The sequence below is a fragment of the Phlebotomus papatasi genome, chromosome 3, assembly GCF_024763615.1.
Source record: "Phlebotomus papatasi isolate M1 chromosome 3, Ppap_2.1, whole genome shotgun sequence".
Lineage (NCBI taxonomy): Eukaryota > Metazoa > Arthropoda > Insecta > Diptera > Psychodidae > Phlebotomus > Phlebotomus papatasi.
In genome coordinates this window covers 15929408-15946968 of record NC_077224.1, presented here as the reverse complement: position 1 = coordinate 15946968, position 17561 = coordinate 15929408, and the positions used below count along the sequence as shown (strand labels likewise).

The following is a 17561-nucleotide window of genomic DNA, read 5'->3' as shown; positions in this document are numbered from 1 at the left end:
ATTTTTAACAATTTTTATTAAAAATTAACTGAGTAGGGTAGGGTAAGTGTGCCAAATTCTGGCCAGCTTGCAATTTCGGCCACCTTTTTTGTTCCTCGAATTTTCATGAATTTTTGGTTTTTACATATTCTAGAGATTATACAATGCAAAAGAATAACAAAAAATGTAGCTTCGACAAACGAGATGACGTGAAAAAGCCACTGGAAGAATTCCTGAAGTGCAAGGAACTATGAGAATGAAGGTGGCCGAAATAGGGCACCAAAGCTATGTCTATATTTTTATTCATTAAAAATGATGAATGATGACTGAGTTTTTACAACGCAATTTAAATTCAAATTATACCTAAAATTTAACGGTCTTTGTGTTAATACATCCTGAAATAAATAAATATGTAAAAGCAAAATGAATTCATTGACTATTCGGAGATAAATACATAATTTTAATTAATTTATTTCCATGGCCGAAATTACACTCAAAGTGGCCGAAATTAGAAGCTGGCCGAAATTTGGCACACTTCCCCTAATCTCTAGAATATGTAAAATCTAAAAATTCATGAAAATTCGAGGAACAAAAAAGGTGGCCGGAATTTGGCACACTTACCCTAGTAGAAAAAATAGCACATTTTCAAAAGTCGTACAAAAATTTAAAAGTCGGACCAAAGCAGTTGGAAAATCGGACATATTGGACAAAATACGTTAAAAAAAACTCTTAAGATGTTCATGTGTAGTACGTTATTTTTTTAGACTTCCCAAATAATCACAAGATCCAGGATTAATAACATTTTGAAGGAAAATTAAAATATTTCATTGATTTTTTTTATCAAGTTTTAAGGGTAGTGTCCGACTTTTCCAATTGGTTGGTCCGTAATTTCAAATTTGACCATAAAAAAATATTTTTATTTTATTTAAAATCGAAATGTTTGATTTATTAACACTTTTCTCGAAAAAAGAAACACTTATTTGTTTCAAAAATGTTAAATATGTGTCAGCAGATCGTTAATATATTCATCTCCTATACACCTGCTCTGCCCTCTAGCAGAAAATAGAGGAAAGCCACTGATTATCGTTAATAAGTAACTACAGAACTTTAAGACGGGGTTTTTGAGTTAATGTATAGGGTTTCTGAATAATAAAATAATTTTATAAATAATAATTTCCAAAAGATTGATTGACCTTTTGAAAAGACTGTTGAAAGTCACAAACTCCATCCGAGGGAACCATTCAGCTCTGAAACATTACCAAGAAATAAAGGTGCTATTTCAATGAAAAATGCACATGTTTTTTTACCACATAACTATTCTAAAATGCTTCTACGTTATCGATTTTTCTTTATATTGATTTCGGTAACGAGATTTTGGTGGTTTTGGAATACGTCGAAGATTGGGGAAAACAGTCGATAATGCAGAAGCACTTGAGAACAGTAAAGTGCTAAAAAAAACATGTTCATGTTTTAATGGAATAGCTCCATAAAGGAGAAGTTAGTATCTTGTCAAAATTTCATGTTTATCTTCACGCAACAATCATTGTTCGAACATCACCAAAAAAAGAATGATAGACATTTTATTAGTCTACACAATGTCTTTATGAGAGGCAAGGCAAGAGGAATTAAAATTATGAATGACTTGTATTTTTTATCGTCCACCGCTGTCTTAGCGTTGATAGCCAACCTCCATAGCAAAACGGTGGGAAATCTCATTCACAAGTTATATATGCCAAATCAATACCTTTCCCAAAAATTATAACGAAATGGGGACTCAGTGTTTGTGAAAAAATATTTTAATACTTTTAATTATAATGATGTGAAAATTACCTTTTTCTTAAGTTTTTTTTACAAAATGTTTGTAGAGAAACTACAAGAAATTGAGGAAAAAACAATCTCAGATATTGATAGGATAGAATAGCCCAATTTAGAACTAGTTCTAAATGATAAAATCTATTTTAAAGTTTATTAAGAAAAAAATATGTGTTTTCTGTGAAAAATTGCCATTTCGAGCCGATTCTGAATTAGGTTATTCTGCCCTACTCTATACGTTTCTGTAGCTTCCTAAAAGAAATAGAATAATTTTCAGTAATTTATCAATTTTAAATAATTAGTTATTGACTACACTCATATTGAATTATCAATTTTCTACGCCAAGGTATAATTTAAAGACCTTGAATTGTTTTTTCTTTTGTTAAATTTGACCAGAGAAAAAGTTATTTGATTAGTAAGAAATTAAAATCCAATTTGTGGAAATTAATGGTTTAGTCAGGATTTTATTAAGCGGCTATTGAACTTATAACAATCAATTAAGCAGATGTAAAGTGGATTTCAAAGTTGAATAAAAGTTTGGATAGAAAAGCTGTAGTATTCGAGTAGAATTTTTGATGTTTCTGTCGGCAAGTTCTAGAATAAATTATTTATTTTTCACTTGAACTTTTTCATAAATAGATATATAGATAGATAGATAGATAGATAGATAGATTTATTTGCTCTTAAACCATCTGCGGCTGCCGCCGACTTCACAACCGACCTCATCGGACAAGACGGCAGAAATATACATAATATAATATACATAATAATATACATAAAATATAATATACATAATAATAATATACATAAGTAAATTCTTATGAAAAAAATAACTTTATTGCAAGAAATAATGGGACGTTAAGCTTGATTTGCGGATACAGCCGACTGACAATTCATCACTCAAAATTGATCATAAATCATTTGTAACCAAACTTGAGAACACGTTTATAACTTATTTATTTTCATATTGCCAACACTTTACTTATTTTGCATCATTAAAAATTTATGATCCGTTCTAATTACCTTCCTACATAAACTCAATTTTTACTTAAATATTGCTTAACTTATCTGCAAGGATTATTCTAATTTGCATGTGACTTTGTGAAATCAGTCACAAGTCAGTAAAAAGGAGTAATTGGCAAATGTCGGATAGCACCGAAAGTCGGACAATTATCTTCGGATTGGATTTATAAATTCGAATTTAGTGACATTTCCGGTCCGGTCCCGAAATACAGTAGAGTTCCTCAAATTTGAACATTTGGGGGGTATAGATGACATTTCTCACTCCTTAAATTTGAAGAATATTTTCAAAAACGTAACGGAATTCACATGAAATGCACTTTCCCTAAATTAAGAAAAATAACTTTAGAGTGTAAGGGAGACTGGGGCAAAAAGTAACAAAACGGCTATTTTATTTTTTTACAAGCTACCCTAGCGCCCCAGAAATTTCTAATTAGTGCAGTTTTATAGGAAATTTAATGCTCTACAAGTTTGTGAAAGTCATTTTCCTCTATTTTGTAAGGAAATATATTTATCGAGCTGTTTTCTAAAAGGTAATTTTGTGATCATTCTCTAAAATGCTGGGGCAAATGGTGTCAGTCATGGGATATTATCACATTTTGATTTGCTTTATTACGAGCTTTCGTAAATTTAAAAAAAATAGCTAGGTGACATCATCACATGAAATTTATTCATCTACACCTTTTTAAAACACAGTTTTCTCTATTTGAACGAGAAAAGCGCTTTTTAAGCTATTTAAACACACAAAAGACTGCTAATCGTTTGACCAATGCAAGCAAAAAGCGGCGAGATGCGAAAATAACGTTTCTTCTCGCCGTGAGATATCAGAAATTGCTTCGGTCTGTGTTACTTTTTACGCCATACCTTTTGTTACTTTTTACCCCGAATGGTCATTTTTAATAAAAGGATTTCTGGAGAAAAGGATCTTTGTAAAATTCTAAAATAGATAGTGGTTTCGTATTTAAAGAATTCAAATCATTTAGGAAATACTTACCAGTGCATTCATTTTGGAAAATAAGTAGGTCAAAATTGATATCTGTTGTAAGGAAAATATTTCAAAAATAGGGCTAAAAATTTCAATATTTTTTATTTTCTGTAGTCCTTGTTCGAATTCTAAGAAACGTACGACTTTGAAGAAGGTCTATGGAGACCATCTATGGAAAAAAATTTAAGCCGCTATCTCTTTTATCTTGGAAGATATTGAATTTTCAAATTTTCAATTTGTGACTTTTTACCCCAATCTCCCCTATATCAATATAATTTATTGTGAAATAAATATAATTTGTTGCGCAAGTTAATATACTACGATAATATTGAGAAAAGACCAGAGAATAATGGCAAAACTTTCTTCACATAACCTCAAATTTTACATTTTAAATTCAACCGTCGTCGTTCAAATTTGAGGAACTCGACCGTATGAAAAATCCCGGGAATTTCGAAACCCTATTTGACAGCTGTAATCCGGGTATCGGTGTTCTGGCTATCGGTCTTCAGCTCTCCGATTTTCAAGTGACAGCTGTCAAACTTACGAGAAAGTCACGAACTCCTTCTCGCATGGGTTTTTATCTATCATTTTCGGTCCCAATCAGTCGAATATTAAAGACCTCAGTGTTTTTTATTGATTTATAGAAAGCAGGGGACTTCCTTAAAAATTAGAAGTCAATATTGTTTTTCAATCGGCCGCTTTTTAATTGTGGCGCCCCAGTAGCTAAGTGGACAAAGCGCTGACTTTTCGACGCAGATATCCTGAGTTCGATTCCCATTTTAAACTTGAGACTGGTAGTGATCTTATCAATTAATCAATTACAATAATTTTTGTAAAGAATATTTTGTTGTGAATTTATTAAACTTTATAATATTTTTTTTTAACTCTGTGGTTCAAAGAGTATGTCTTCAGTAAATCATAAAACATCTAAGAACACTGTCTGGGAATTTTTGACGTACCCTGTATTCGTCTTTTGTTCTATTTTTCTTTTTTTATTAATATTTGTTGTGTGTCTGTGAAAAAAAAAATGTTTTAGGAATGAAGTATCCCCAGCTTGTGTCTGCTCGTGCGGTTAGCGCAATATCCGATTGGCTCATATCGCGACTGGAGGATTTGGGTGTTGATGCACCAGTTGTCTATTCTCGCTTGCTCCTATCACTGCTTCACACGCCATTGCAAGTGAATGCCTTGGATTTGGCCGAAATTCCCCAGCTCAAGGTGAGACAGACTAAAAAAAAAAACATTTTTGCATTTAATATTTACATTTTTATTTACTAATTTTATAAGTAAAACAGCTAACACGTTCCCAATATTATTATATATTCTCCCTTTTCCCCAGTGACCTCAATTAATTCCCCATATTGGGCCAAAAAGTTTTAGCTGACTTTTCATTTACTGTATACAACTTGTTGATTTCCTAACACATATTTCTATTTGCCTTTCCGCGTGGCTTTTCTTTTTTTTATTGTCGTCGAGAGTGCTAAATCGAAAACAGAAGCGCATTGTTATTGTGTTTGTTATTTTCTTTGAAGTTTATCAGTTGGGGGGAATTTCTAATCGGATTTTGTGGGAAAGTCATGGTTTTCGGAACAAAGGAAAATTCAAAAGGGCTGCAGAAAATATTGATCTTGGACAAAATCGTTGTGGGATTATATAAAAATTGAATTTCTCGGAATCGCATGAAACTACAATGGACTAGGAGATTAGTTGCATGAAACTCAATTGAATTTTGGTGAATCATGAAATTCTGGATCATCCTATTATCCTTACATAAAACATGAATGAAATAATTTTAAAATGTGAGGTTATGTTGAAGCTAACCTAAAAAGCAAGGTAATGACTTATTTGTAAAATCAGAATCTCCTTTTTTTTGACTAGAAAATATGAAGAATCAAAATAATTTTGCAATAAATTCTATTATTCCATTAAATTATAACCTCGAAACAGTAATTTAGATCTGATGATCATCTGATTGTCTTATTGGAAAAAAATGTGGATTTTTATCTCTATGATTTATGAGTAACGTACATGTGATAAGCTTGGTGAGATAATTTTGCGATAAAATGATGTAATCTAATCTTAAATAATCAAGTTATTTCTCCGAAAATTGATGACACTTTTAAGTAATTTTTCTTGAGTTACATTTTAATAATTTAATAGAATAATTAAATAAAAAGTATTTGACAATCTGTGTAATTTTTACAGAAAAAAATTGTGACGTTTCCACCTATAATTGTGCTGTCAATTTCCTTCAAAAATACAGTTTTTAACGAAAATTCCTTCCAATAGAGGCCTTAAAGTGTTAATTCTTTATTGAGGGTTAAGGGGTTACATGGGTCTCTCAGGTAAAAAAATAGGCCTTTTTTTCTGATAATAATCTATTGTGTCAAAAAATATTTTAAAAATTCCAACTTTTGGGATATGAAAGAGTAAGTTTAGAAGAAAATTTAAAAAACATCGAGAATTCTGCAGTTGGTAGCTGATTTTCGGAACCGTTTCTCAAAAAAACAGACCTTGCGGTAGGCAGGATTTCTCCCAGTAGGTTCATCTGAAATCACAAAAACCAAATATACTCTGTTAGAGGATTAGTTAGACCCCTAAATAAATGAAGGATTTTTGAAAAAAAAAAACAAAATTTGGATTTTTGGCAAAAGTTTTTGTAAAAAAGTGTCAATTTTACCCTAATTTTCAACACATTTTGTATTGTAAAAATGGTTCTGATTAAAGGAAGTGCAAATTCTTCGTTCAAACAGTAGATAATACTTCTCAAAACAAGTATGCAAAAAATCAGAAAGATCGGTTCAGTAGACTCTGAGTAATCTTGACTACCGCATTGTAAAACGGCGTTTTGAGAAAAACGCGCTTAAAGTTTTACAACAATATGCACGCGCGGGCGGAATGCCTAACTAAAACTGCTCTACCTTCGAGAGATTTACTCCGATTGACTTGAAATTTTCAGAAAATATTTTTCAAATGTTATACTATAAAATAAAAAAATAAAAAACAAGATTTTTTTTAACTGAGAGACCCATATAACCCCTTAAATACATGGACATTTGGGGCGAAATGTCATCCGGTTTATCGATAGATTTGGGCATCAAAGCCTTTGTAAATTCCACTAAAAGCGCTCAATTATAAAGAATCACGATAAAATAGGAAGAACTACAGCGAATTTGAGCGAATTAGCTTCATAATTAAATGTGAAAATTGTCAACAAAATTTTGCGCCAGATTGAAAAAGAGCCGATTGAGCGAGAGTCTACTGTAAAACATATTAAAATTCTCGTGATCTTTGCTATTTCTTTAATATTCGGAAATAAAAAACATGAAATCCATGTGATAACTTCACTTTTATCCATTTTATTTAGGTGGAAAAATCCACATTAAATCCACGAATATTTCCATGGAAGTATTCCACAGAAAAATCCTCTATGAATCCATGGGAAATTCCTGTGGAATTTTCAAGGAAAGATACTGGAAAATTCTGAGGAATTTTTCGCTTGTTATTCCTATTCCTCTTTCTTTTGCTATGGGGTATTTAGAACCAAATTATTTTCAGGAATAGATCATATTCTACAGAATTTTTATCATGTTTTAACGTCATTTAAGCACAAAAATAAAAATGACCAATAAAAAAATACAGGTGGATATAACCCCTTGATTGCATGCAACTAACTTGTGTACCATAATAGTTTCATGCGATTGATCTCACAATTAATTACAAAATCTCAATTTAATAAATAAGATTATCTATTTAATAATATTTATGCTACATTTTCTGACTATTTTGATACTCTTCACAACAAATAGAAGCCGAACAATGAACTTTCTCGTTATTACGTACAAGAAATTATCTTTTGCCCATTGCAATACAATAATTTCCTCTTTAAATTTTGACTAAGACAAATTCTTATTTAACAAATTTAGTGATTTTCTTTGTAATATTTTGGATAATGATTATTTGTTCTGAAGAATTCCAATTTGTTTTTTAATGAGCTTTTTTTTAATGGGTTTTCTATTTACTTTTTCTTCTTGAAAACTTCCCCCAGAAAGAAAAAAGATATTGCAAGTATTTTTAAGAGGAAAAAAAGGCCTAATTGGGAAATAATGATTGTCTAATTTATTTGATGATGAGTGTCGTCTGTGTGTCAGGAAAAATATGTTGATGATAATTGTTTTATGGGTGACCTGTTGTTCTTTTGAAGGGGTGGTTATCTCGAAAAAATCGTCGTCTAACACCATCCGATGCAGAAGCATTGAAGAAATTTGCTGCCGTTGAAAGTTTAATGGAGGTCGCTTCATCTGATCAACAGGTAGATTTTCTTTTTTCTCTGCCTAGGCTTTTTGTTGTTGATGAAAAAAATTAATGCAAAAATTTATTTTTGGGCTTTTCCAAACGCGCTGGAACATAAAAAAAACGTAAATGAAATTGAGCAGAAATCAAATGTTGAGGATTTGGTGAATGAACTTTGCAAGAGACTTCGTGAGATTGAGAATCAAAATTCATCAGACTTTGAGGAAAGTGTTGAGATGGAGGCTAAAACTGTGAGTGAAATGATACCATTCTTTTCTCAAATACCATTTTAGCGCTATACAAACATATTGTGAAGTATATCTCTTTTTTTCTTGTTTGTATTTTACTCTATTACAAATTTCTCTCTCACTTGGGGCGAATATAAAAAAAAACAGATAAACGATACGACGGCAACAAAGGCAGAAGATCCAACCAAGAGATACTATCGAGCTTTTCCTGCTCTGTCCAATCGTCACTTTGGCGACGACGGTGCAGACACTGCAACCATGTCGTCGTCACTGACGTGGCCAGAAGTGATGGGCAGTGGAAGGGCTGGCGGTGATGGTACTGGTCAGGGTGGAGGTGCTGCCGATGGTGAAATCTGTGGCGATTCAAGTGGTGTCCGGGGAGGCATTGCAGGAGGGGGCGGAAGTGGAGGAAATGCAGCAGCTGGGGTGAAACGTAAAACCAAAAGGCGACGCAATAATGGTGAGTTGGACACATATTTTTTTTTTATTTTCAGCCAAATACTAATTCTTATCTCCATTGTTCTACTAATGATAAGAGTTCAATGATTTTTTTTATTCTTCACGGAAGTTTTGCGCCCTTGAGATTTTGTTGAGTTTTTTTTTTTTTTGTTTCTGAGTAAATTGCAGGGGAGACTGCCAAAAATTTTCTCACAAAAAGTACTACTTATCAGTGTTTGTACAATTGTTTGGGCGAAAACATGGTGCTTTCTTTAAAGAAGTAGTTTTTAAAAAAATGTTTTTTTTTTTTCAAAGAAATGAATTCGTCTGGTGAGATTATTAACCTTATAAAAATTTATAAATTTCCCCCAGGATTACCCTTGAACTCACCACGGAATTTCCCCCTCGATTTCCCTAGGAAATCTTCGAGAATGGTCTGGAAAATTCGATGACTTTTCCTCGGAAAATTTGGACGAATCCTCTAGGAATTGCCATAGGGAATTTTCCCAGTCACTAGGAGGAAATTTCCCCTTTAAATCCCCAAAAATTCCGGTAGAAACTTCCCCATAAAATTTCTCCTTGAATTCATTGGGAATTCACTGGGAGCTAACTAAATTTTCCGAAGGAATTTTTAAGGGACATTTTCCAGGAGAATTTAATGGGATCTCTTTGGAAGATGTCGACACCGCAGTGGAGTAATTTTTCCAGAGATTCCACACTAATTCTCGTTGAAATCACGGGAGTTTTTGGGAGAAAAACCCTGACATAAATATCAAAATATCGTTGGGAAATCCTAGAGATTACTCTACACTGAGAAAAGAAAAGAGGGTGTAATTAACTTTTTTTCCTCCTAACTTTAACACTTTTTAGGTGTAAAAATATATCAACATTTTTTAATGTTAGTTTTACACATTTTTAAGGGTAAAATTAACATGAAATAGGGTAACTCAAAATTTTCGAAGATAAACCATGATTTCATAAGTATTTTGACTATATTTTAGAAATAACAAAGCAATTGTTTCTGTCTTTTTTTCTCACTAAGTCAAAGGAACTTTTTAAGAAAATTGTAACCTGTAAATATAGAGAATTTACTTTCTCAATCAGAATTTTTGCAGCAAATTGCTTACGCTTATGTAGGAAAAATTTTATCAAGATTTTTTAATTAAGACAATTAAGCTAAATCAGTAATAAAAATATCCCTTTTGTATGAAAAATCAACATATACCTATATGCGATATAACTTTGAGATTTAAGGTTATGTTTAATAAAATTTCTGATTTGTAAAATAACCTCCTTTTGACGAAATGAGATAATGAAGCCTTAAATTAAAAGATTTTACACTGAGAGAAAAACGGGGGTTCGATTAACATGTTTTCCTCATATCTTTAACACTTTTAAGGTGTAAAAATATATCAACGTTTTTTAATGTTAATTTTACGTCGTTTAATATGAAAAAGGGTTACTTTAACCCATAATACACCTAAAAAGCATAATATTTACACCGATTTTGGATCAATACTGCAGGGTAAAATTAACATTTCCAGAATATTATTTTAACTTTTTCGGATTTTTCTCAGTGTAGGAATTCCATTGTAATTCCTTAGTAAAGTTACCAGGTTTTGCAAAAGAAGAAAATTCCAATGATCTACTTGGGAAATTCCCACTCTTTAGTGGGTAATTTCTCGAGTAATTCCACTCAAAGTCCTATGATGGGTAATCTTGGAGACTCGTGGAGGAAAATTAAAAAATTTGATAAAATTTCCTTCGAGAGAATATTTTTAATTTGAAAGAGTCTCAATCTTTTGGACATGTTTTCAAAATTTAAAACATATAAATATTAGCTTATGTCAGGGAAGTTTGAGGAAAAATTTCAGTGTAGCTCTGGAAAGGTCTTGGATTCAGCTGCAACATACTAAAATTTCATCAAAATTTAGAAAAAGTATCACTAAATAGGGTAAATCAAGCTAATTTAAAACCTGCTCCAAATGGAAATTTTTCGCTACTCCAAATGGAAACGTCATTGTTTTCATGATAAATACAGTACTAAATTATTATATTTATATATTTTATATACCAGAGTTTCATTATTTAGTTAATTTTGCTCCAAATAAAGCGAAAATCCATTCATATTCACAAATTTTAATTTGTTAATTTCTCAGAAAAATTAAAAGTGTACCTTTTCACCATCGGAATTTTCATCGATCGACCATGATTTCCAATGAAAAACACAATAAGGTGACTGTTGTTTATTCGTTTTGTTTAACATTTATGTCATATTTCTGGCTAATTTTAGTTAAATTAAGTGCTAATCTTTATTGTTAACGGTACGTGAATTTTTCAAATGACAGAATTACCTATTTCGTGAACAAAAAGGGTTTTCTGAAGTGTCTACAAATGCTTCAATAGGAAATCCCGGAAATATAATTTTTTGCAGACATTTCTTATTGTTCTTGATGAGAAAGGAGAAAAGACCAGAAATAAGAACAAATCCTGCACTCAGGAACAACTCAACAAGGTTTTGGAACCCTTTTGTTGCGGTTTCACTTACACTGTTTGTCTCCAATTAGAAACTTTCCCTTGTCTCCATTTGGATTAATATGTTACCAATAAAAGCATTTTACGCTCGCGTATTTTTCTTGTATTTAAGAAGTTTTCAAATTGTATCTAAAGAATTTTCACTAAACAGTAACATTCTAGAAGAGTCAAGGAGCAAATTTATGTAATTCTCTTCAGAAAAAATATGAACTTAATGTGTTGAATCTTTTGTCAAAGTCAAAGTGATGCGTCTGGAAATGGTTTTGAATTAGGACATTTACCCTAGTTACAATTTTGTTAGAGTTTTGTTTTGGAACCGTTTTGATACAGTGGAATGTCTACAAAATTGGGTTGATTTCGTTTTATACAAATTTGTTCCTGAAAGTTGGAATAGAATTTGTTTTACTCGGCTGTTTTGTTCCCATTGTCAGAAACTAATTGTTACATTTTCTTTATAACAATACTATTCCTACATCTGTAACATGTTTGTTCCAAAAATTTTCAGGGTACGTGGACGATGTAATTTTTGGAACGAAATTGTTACTCATATGAGGAATCTTTTTGTTTCCATTGTCGGAAACAAATTCGTGTAAACGATTTCGTCTTACAGTTAAGGCCTATACTTCAGTCGAGATGGATTTCTATTGCGAAAGTTCATAAGGAACATCAAATAAGAATCAACTTTAGAGAGATTTATACAGACTCGTGCATGACGACATCATATGCGAGTGCTGGCACTAGGAGGGGAAGGAAATCTCGAATTCAAAAAAGAGAAACCATGTAGGGGAAAGTGCTCTCCCTTCGAACGTTCATGCCTTCGAATAATGTGCATTTATTTTGTTTTTTCGTAAAACATTTATACTAAATTATCACGGAATTATCAACAATTGATGATAAGCTAACTAATATCTAATAGAAATGTGTAAGTCTCTTAGAAAAATTAAAAGAAAATTCACATTATTCGAAGGCATGAACGTTCGAAGGGAGAGTACTTTCCCCTACAGTAGACTCTTTCTCAAATGGGTATTTGGGGCGAAATGTCATTCGGTTTATCCGGTTTATTTGGACGTCAAAGATTTTGTAAATTCTACAAAAAAAGCGCTCAATTATAAAGATTAACGATAAAATATGAAGAACTACAGCGAATTTGAGCGAATTAGCTTCATAATTAAACGTGAAAATTGTCAAAAATTGTCATTTTTCGCCCGACTGAAAAAGAGCCGATCGAGCGAGAGTCTACTGTAGCATGAAAATTGCCACAGATTTGACGTCCTCCTCGCTTCGTCGGTGACGGATGACTGAGTGTGAGAGGAGGGATACGAATTTATAATAAACGAGCTATTTTTTGGAACAAATTTGTTACTAATATTGGGTATCTTTTTGTTTCTCCTAGAAGGTACAAATTTATTCCAAAAATTTTCGGTGTCTGTGGACGAGCTACGTTTTAGAACAAATTCGTTACTAATATTGGGTATCTTTTTGAGTCTCGTAAAATGAACAAGATTGTGCTAAAAATTATGGTGTCCATGGACGAACTTATTTTTAGATCAAATATGTGCCGAAATTTTTTAACATGTATAATTGCAACAAAACGTTATATTTAGATTTATTTTTAAAGAATGGGACTATTAGAGTAAGTGTGCCAAATTTCGGCATAGTTGCATGCAAGTGCCAAAGTCTCAAGTTTGAAAAGTAATATTTTAATACAAATTGATTTTTTTTGTTACTATTTTATAAGGAGTTTTGCTTGGAACCTTGTAGACAGTATATCGTCTTTATTTTCCCTAAAATCATTCTGAAGGTAGCCTATTCCGGCCACCTTCATTCTCATAGTTCCTTGCTCTTCCGAAATTCTTCAAATGCCTTTTTCAGATCATCTTTCTCGTCGAAGCGATATTTTTTTTGTATTGTATAATCTCTGGAGTATGCAAAAGCTAAAAATTCATGAAAATTTGAGGAACAAATAATGTGGCCGGAATTGCAAGCCGACCGGAATTTGGTACACTTACCCTATATGATTTTATTTTATTTTTTTTTTACCTTTTAATTAAAGGAGATTTTAAATTTTAAATTGAGGATATTTGTGGCTGGATTTTGCAGGACTCGGCAAGGGGAAGTCATCATCATTCACGAGACGTACATCGACAGGTGGCAGCACGAAGACATCGCTGTGGGACACGGACTTTTCGGGAAATTGGGAAATGGGTCACGACATGATCCGTGACTTTATCATAAAGCAGAATAATCGCAACAGGAGCATCTCTGAGAGTGATGCCAGCAAGTTTGTCAAGATAAATGATTTTATGCAGTCACCAGACATGGCCCAGAAGAAGCCCCCTCCACCGCCGCTGCCACTGAGCTGTGGCGAGAGGAAGATGAATCAAGTTCTGATGCGCGAATGTACCGATGAGGCATTCAAATTGCCCAAAGGGGTCACGGTGAATGAGGAGCAGACGATGCTGATTAAGAATATGCTGCAATCGTCAAAGAGTGGAGAATTCCGGAAGGAATTGTCTCTGGTGAATTTTGATCCTGGTCAGGTGGATGAGGAGGAGGAAGAGGAGGAAGAGACATTCGATCAGAGATCAGAAATGTCACCATTTTTTGCTTCCTTCGACACAAATACCCTTCTCTTTGGCAGCAATATGATTCGGGATGAGGGTTATGCCACTCCGGACACCCTGACGTCCACATCGGAAGTGGAGAGCACTTCAGCAGCGCCCCCGAGGCGTCTGTATGAACGTGAAGTGTCCAATGAATCACTCAACAGTTGCCTCCAGGCGCCTCAAAATACCAAAAGCGATGATGACAATATTGCTCAGTTTGAGGCGAAGTTCAACAAGAGCATGGAAGCATTGTGGGATAATTCGGGGCATCCACCGGTCACCAGCACAAATTCCTTCTGGCACAATTACTACAGGCATCACTACGATGAGGATTTGGCCACTGGGAAGGATGTTGCAGCTGGTGCAGTTGATACAGTGGATTCTGGATGGCCGGCAAAGATTCCTTCGCTCACGGACATGATGGAGGCCAAGAAGAACAGCACAACTGATCTTCAGTCCATCTGGGCAGCTCCGGAAACTGCAACAACTTCCACGTCATCATCGCAAATTTCAGCTCCTGCTGCTACTGCCCTGGACAATGCCTGGCCTGCAAGGTACCTCGAGACGAGCAAGAGAGACACGCTGTCAAAGGTGAGTCTGTCTTTGCAAATAATTAAATATCCATTAATCCTCAGGGGGATTAGCTTTTGTGATAAGAGAGAGGGATAAGAGCCTCTCTCATGGGGTTTAATATTCGTGGGCGATTTTGCATTGATTTATTGCTCTTGATAAGAGGAAATGAACACGGAAGTCATACATATTTTTGATTTGATCTTACTTTTACTTTTCACTTTGCAAAAAAAAGCCTAGATCAGCCTATAGATGTGCGATTCCTTCATTGCAAATAAAATAATAATAAATAAATAATGCAAGTTTCGTTTAATAATTCTTAAACTTGAATTGAAATTGAATGAGAAATGCTTAAAAGTGTCTGAAAATCTTTAAAGTCGATTATCTCGGAAACTATGAGGGATAGAGGCCTCAAACTTTGCATCCTTTTAGAGCCTTCTTCAGGTTTGAGATTTGCGAAAAATTCCTCGGTCCACGAAAATCCGCGAGAAATTCCAGGGTCCGCGAAAATCTGCGAAAAAATACGCGCTTCGCGAAAATCCGCGTAAAATTTTGCACTCCGCGAAAATGCGTGAACTACGAAAATCCTCCAAAAAAATCGTCCCCCTGAAAATCTGCGAATAAATTTGCGCCTAGTGAAAATCCGCGAAAAATTCGCGACCCGCGAAAATCCGCGAAAAAATCAAACCCCTTGAAAATCCACGAGAAATTCGAGCCTCTGAAAAATCCGCGAAAAAATTCACGTCCTGTGAGAATCCGCGAAAAATTTGCGAGCTGCGAAAATCCGCGAAAAAAATCTCGCCCCGTGAAAATCCACGAAAAAATTCGAGCCCCGTAAAAATTCGCGACCTGCGATAATCCGCAAAGAAATTCACGTCCTGTGAGAATCCGCGAAATATTTGCACCCTGCGAAAATTTGCGAAAAAAATCACGTCCCACGAAAATCCGCGAAAAAATTTGCGCCCCGTGAAAATCCGAGAAAACTTCGCGACCCGTGAAAATGCGCGAGAAATTCGCGCCTTGTGAAAATCTGAGAAACAATTCGAACTCCCCGAAAATCCGCGACAAAAATGCGAGCCTCTTGAAAATCCGAGAAAAAATCGCGACCCGCGAAAATGCGCGCAAAAATTCACAGGCTGCGAAAATTCGCGAAAGATTTACGACCCGCGAAAATCTGCAAAAAAATTCGTGACCCGTGAAAATCCGCGAATAAATTCACAGGCTGCGAAAATCCGGGAAAAATTCACAACCCGCGAAAATCCGCGAAAAAATTCGAGCCCTGTGAGAATCCGCGAGAAATTCGCAACTTGCGAAAATCCGCGAAAATTTCATGACCTGCGAAAATCCGCGAAAAATTCATGCCCCTTGAAAATCTGCGAAAAATTCGAGCCCCTTGAAAATCCGAGAAAAAATGGCGGCCTGCGAAAATCCGCGAGAAAAATGAGCCCCGTGAAAATCCGCGAAAAGTTCGAGCTCCTTGAAAATACCAAAAAAATTCGAGCCCCTTGAAAATCCGAGAAAAATTCGCGCCCCGCTAAAATCCGCGAAAAATTCGCAACCTGCGAAAATCCGCCAAAAAATTCTCACCCCGTAAAAATCCGAGAAAAATTGGCGAAAAAATCACGTCTCACGAAAATCCGCGAAATAATTCTCACCCCGTGAAAATCCGAGAAAAATTGGCGAAAAAATCACGTCCCACGAAAATACGCGAAAAAATTCGAGCCCCGTGAAAATCCACGAGAAATTCGCGACCTGCGAAAATCCGTGAAAAAAATTACGCCCCGTGAAAATCCGAGAAAAATTCGAGCCTTGTAAAAATCTGCGAAGAATTCGCGACTCGCCAAAAAATTCGAACACCTTGAAAATCCGCGAAAAATTCACGCTCCGTGAAAATCCGCGAAAAAATTCGAACCCCTTGAAAATCCGAGAAAAATCGCGACCCGATAAAATCCGCGAAAAAATTTGCGCCCCGTGAAAATCCGAGAAAAATTCGCGACCAGCGAAAATCCGATAAAAAATTCGAACCCTCCGAAAATCCGCGAAAAATTCACGCCTCTTGAAAATCCGCGAAAAAGTTCGAATCCCCCGAAAATCCGCAAAAAATTCACGCCCCTCGAAAATCCGCGAAAAAAATCGAGCCCCGTGAAAATCCGAAAAAATAATTCGCGTCTCGCGAAAATCCGCGAAAAAATTCGAACTCCTCGAAAATCCGCGAAAAATCCATGACCTGTGAAAATCCGCGAGAAACAATCGAGCCCCGTGAAAGTCCGCGAAAAATTGGCGACCCGCGAAAATCTGTGAAAAAAAACGCATCTCGCAAAGAGCCCCCTAATCGTGAATCGCGAATTGTTTATGTCACCTTACAAATCTTCGAAATAGACTCACTATGTTAAAAAGAGTGTGCTATAGGAAAAGCCTTTTCAACGCCACTTCTCCCGCTTTTTTGCCCGCTTGACGCTATTAGCAAATTTTCTTAAAATTGACTAACTGTATACTGCAATATCTCGGGAACTAGTCAATCAACATCCCGATTCTTTTTTTTTAATTGGTCTAAATTTTCTGGGCTACAACGTAAACACAAGATTTTCGAAATCGCATACTTAGATTTCGAGGTAAACTACAAAATGCGATTTTTAACCGTTTTTTTTTCAAAAAACTAATAACATAAACACTGAGAAAAAAGAGGGTGCGATTAACTTTTTTTCCTCATAATTTTAACACTTTTTAGGTTTAAAAATATATCAACATTTTTTAATGTTAATTTTACACCATTTCAAGTATAAAATTGACATGAAAAAGGGTAACTTTAACCCCTAATACACCTAAAAAGCATAATATTTACACCGATTTCGGATCAATACTGCAGGGTAAAATAAACATTTCCGGAATGTAATTTTAACTTTTTTGGATTTCTCTCAGTGTATATTAAAAAAAATATTCAAACCGGAACTTTTCAAACCGGTGATATTGCTTACTACGGACGGCCGGCCGGACCCGAAATCGCCGGCTTATGATTTTCGGCATCAGGGATGTTCAAAACATACACCCTGTGAATTTCAGCTCGATCTGAGCACT

General features: G+C 34.6%; 1 protein-coding gene across 2 annotated transcripts in view; it reads left to right on the top strand.

Moving 5' to 3' along the window:
* The window catches only part of LOC129807838 (uncharacterized), a 49213-nt gene that overhangs the window by 17940 nt on the left and 13712 nt on the right, over window positions 1-17561 (top strand). For both annotated transcript variants that reach the window (XM_055857389.1, XM_055857390.1), the window contains exons 3-7: window positions 4833-5014; window positions 8001-8108; window positions 8233-8340; window positions 8485-8797; window positions 13411-14507. In XM_055857389.1, the coding sequence (XP_055713364.1) occupies window positions 4835-5014; window positions 8001-8108; window positions 8233-8340; window positions 8485-8797; window positions 13411-14507 (1806 nt within the window). In that variant the 5' untranslated portion in view covers window positions 4833-4834. The remainder of the gene's footprint in view (window positions 1-4832; window positions 5015-8000; window positions 8109-8232; window positions 8341-8484; window positions 8798-13410; window positions 14508-17561) is intronic.